The 3918-nt window shown below is 33.0% G+C and overlaps 1 protein-coding gene across 2 annotated transcripts in view; it reads right to left on the reverse strand.

Annotated features, from left to right (window-relative positions):
- Positions 1-1255, reverse strand: part of LOC109230400 (transcriptional regulator STERILE APETALA-like) — a 15820-nt gene extending 14565 nt beyond the window's left edge. The window contains exon 1 of one of the 2 annotated variants that reach the window (XM_019395911.1): positions 774-1255. In XM_019395911.1, the coding sequence (XP_019251456.1) occupies positions 774-992 (219 nt within the window). In that variant the 5' untranslated portion in view covers positions 993-1255. The remainder of the gene's footprint in view (positions 1-773) is intronic. The other variant, XM_019395910.1, reaches the window with a different exon arrangement.

The following is a 3918-nucleotide window of genomic DNA, read 5'->3' on the forward strand; positions in this document are numbered from 1 at the left end:
CCCAAAAAAAAGAGAGAATTTTACATTATTAGGTTTAAATTGTTATAAGAGATGATCATTTCCTCAAAATAACTATAGGTAGTTGTCATGTTATAATAAACAAACAACATCAGAGGCGGATCTAGTATTTTTAGTCCATAAGTGTACTACTTAAAAAAAGAGAAAAATATATATTAAGTGGAAATTTATCACTATTCTTCTTAGTAATAACTCAACTTTGAACCAAACGCATCATTTAACATTTTTGGAGCTATACCAATTTTAAAATATATATATATATATATATATATATATATATATATGTATATATATATATATAATGTTGCGGAGAAACGCCATGACTTTACGTGCCTCGTAATCTAATTCACCCCTGAACAATATACCCAGTGTCATCTTACAAGTGAGGTTTAGGAAGGGTGAGATGCACGTAAAATATTACTCCTACTGTGTGTGAGATAGAAAGATTATTTCCGATATAGTATCGGCTCAAGAATATCATGTTATAAGTAAACTGATAGCATATTATAATATTTCTGTGGTACTGCAGGAAGACGAAGAGGGTCCGGGCGTATGTAGCATATACGTGATGGGTTTAACTAAATTCATAATTTTCGATACGGAACATAAATTTATGTATAAAATGTACTAAAACTGCAACGAATACTAAATTTGAACTCATAGCTTTAAAAATATAATGAGCTCAATACTAAAAATCTTAAAGGTCGAACCCATAAAGTTTAAACCCTGAATCCGCTTTAGAAAAGGGTGCATACCTGAAAAAGACCGGAGATTGCTTGAGCAGCAGCAAGGCGACCAGTAGAAAGAGAAGCATCAATGGCTATTTGTGAAGCCAAAGCCTCCAAAAATGGCTCCGGCCAAACACCATTTCCCCCACCTCTACGCGTCCGCGATGAAGACGGTCCACCACCAGTACCGCCTCCGCCTCCATTACCGCCATCTCCTCCTCCGCCTACTTCTTCTGAAGACGACATATATGAGCTAATACAACAACAATAACAACTACACCTCAGTTACAAATAAATTAGAGACTGTTCGGAATTTGGCTATATATGTAAGTAGTGTTAGCCAAAAAGGCAAGTGATGACTGTTGGGAAAGATCCTTCTAATTATATGTGATCAGAATATATATATAGAGAGAGAAAGTGGGATACGAGATATAGAGGTGTTATTAGTCCTGCATTTAAATATCAAAATGCGTAAAATAAATGAAATGGGAGGTTTATTGAAATATTTCTAATCGCTGGTAAAGGCGGCGGAGGAGAACATGGTTCGGACCATGCAGAGGTTTAACAACAACATGAGAAAGAGACTGCTGGTATGTTCCATTCCGGGTGAAAATTTTATTTTGTGTCTTATACAACTGACATTAATTGTATGAGATATCTTTTTTGTCTCACAGTTTTGTGGACCCAGATTTTGTGCACCCAGAAGTGTAAGATTGGGATCCACAAATTTGTGACAGAAAAAGGAGTCTCACACAACTAATGTCAGTTGTGTGAGGCACACAATAAAACTTCTCCATTCTGCATAATCCTTTTCAGGTGTTCGATCTTGACACGTCGACCTGCTCTTTAAATGGAGCGTGGTGCACAAAGCATTGCGCATTCACGTAATTTTTGGAAAAAAAAGTAATTTAAGGATTATAATGTAGATAGTCTATACTAATACAAAAACAGTAGCGTAGCCACCCTAGCCAAGAGTGGTCAAGCGCAGAACACCCTTCGCCGAAAACTTATAATGCGTGTATAAGTTAAATACTTATCCCTCCGTTCATCTTTACTTGGCATGTATGCATGTATACTAAAAATAGTTTTTCATTTTTACTTGTCACTTTACGCATATCAAGAGAAGACAAAAAAAAATTTCTGTTATACCCACAGTATTTGTTACTCATTTCAAATCATTTTCTCAAATTCAATAAAATATGCATCAATTAATATGGGTATCATGGTAAATTATGCACTTCATTTATTATTTCTTAGGGGACGTGAAAAGTCAAAACGTGCCAAGTAAAAGTAAACGGAGGGAGTACTATTTTATACGGATATATATTATATTTTGAACCCGTAATACAGTTGAGTGCAGCAGTCTAGCGGTTCAAGGCAAGTGATGTGTTATTCACGGGTTCAAAGTTCTGCCCATTTTATTTACCAAAATTAAACGGAGACCGCTATGTGTGGTCTATTTGTTTCTTTTTGAATCTAAAAAATTTCCTAATAAAATAATTCTTAGAATTTAAAATTTATGTAGAAATAACCAACTAATCTTAAAAGTAATTTTTTTAAACTAAAAGCTATTTCTTAAATAAATTTTATAATTTAAAAGTCAAGCTCTACAAAAATTTCTTTAACAAAAGCTCTCTACAAACAACAAATGCTCTCCGCTCTGTCTTTCTGTTGGTTTTATGTTACTTTTATTAGTAAAATTTCTAACGTTGTCTTCGTGTTAGTTTAATTTTAATTTATAAAATTATAGTTCTATTAATTTTTTTCTGTAATTTTTTAGTTAGATATTGCATAGTTTGATTTTAAAAAAATTAGTACACCATTCATCAACAAAAAAGTTATTGACTTGTTTAAAGTTTGAACGGCGCCCTTAGCGGAATTCTTGGCTATGCTACTGTACAAATATTAATGGCTGTTTCTACGGTCAGGGGCGGACCTAGAGCATAGAATACGGGTTCTCGGGAACGCAGTAACTCTTGCGTAGACCATGTATTTATATTAAAAAATTTACTAATTATTTCTAAATATCTAACTGTGAACCTAGTTATTATTGCATATTAATTTGAAATTACGGTAGGAACCCATAAGCCTCAAATCCTGAATCCGCCTCTATCTACGGTGCGACCTCACCTATAAGTATAGCTTTGTTGTTGCTCTATGGTTCCCCTACATACTTTTTATTTTTCTATTGTTTTTCTTTTCCCCTCAAGAAATAGAACTCCTTTATTTTGCTTTAACTCAAATTTCTACTTGATTGAATAAAGAAATTTATGGGAAAGTGTTTTTATTGGCGAATCTAGGATTTTAGTTCCATAGATTCAATATTTAAAATTATGAATTCATATCTTTTATTTATTGTAATTTTAGTAATTTCTTATACATAAATTTATATTTTGCGTTGAAGATATTGAGTTCAACTAGGTTCAATTGAATCCGGTAGTTCTATGTTGCATCCGCAAGGAAAGATTTTGTACTTTCTTTTATTGCTCTTTTTGAGTATTGTACTATGACATGTTTGAAATTGGAAATAGGACAATTCTTTTTTTTACAATTACTATATGTCCTTGTGTACTAATGGAAAACATCCATTTTCTTTTTCCTTTCAGTCTCTTTTTCATGGATTTTATTGCTTTAGTAAGGGTGTACACGTAAAAGGAGCCCCCTTACACCTCCAATTAAACAAATGATTAATGTGAAGCATGCTCCCTTTCTACTTCAATAAGTATGTAAGTAACTTTTTCTATTAATAGAAAGATGGTAGTTTATATATAGATAAATTTGACACATAAAAGAAATATGATTTTGTGCTTGTATGCAATGTGGAAGCCAGATTTTTCATTCAAGGTTGTCAAAATATTAAAAAAAAAAAAAATTTAACGAAGAAGGGCTAAAAATTATCCTTATTATTTGGTAAATGATTTACTTTTATTCTCTGTCCACCTTTTGGTCCAAATTTAGATATAACGTTATCTTTTGGTCTAAAATTACCCCCCGCGACTAACTGAATTTTCTGTGATCCCTTTTTAAATGTGCTAGCAACATGTCATTGGGACACGTGACACCCTGATCCGAATTGATCTTTACTCGCCACATACTAGGCCCACCCTAATTCTTTGACCGCCTAATTGCAAAATTCTAGTACTCTATGTCAAGGGGATTCAACATATATATA

Source organism: Nicotiana attenuata, chromosome 7, assembly GCF_001879085.1.
Source record: "Nicotiana attenuata strain UT chromosome 7, NIATTr2, whole genome shotgun sequence".
Taxonomy (NCBI): Eukaryota; Viridiplantae; Streptophyta; class Magnoliopsida; order Solanales; family Solanaceae; genus Nicotiana; species Nicotiana attenuata.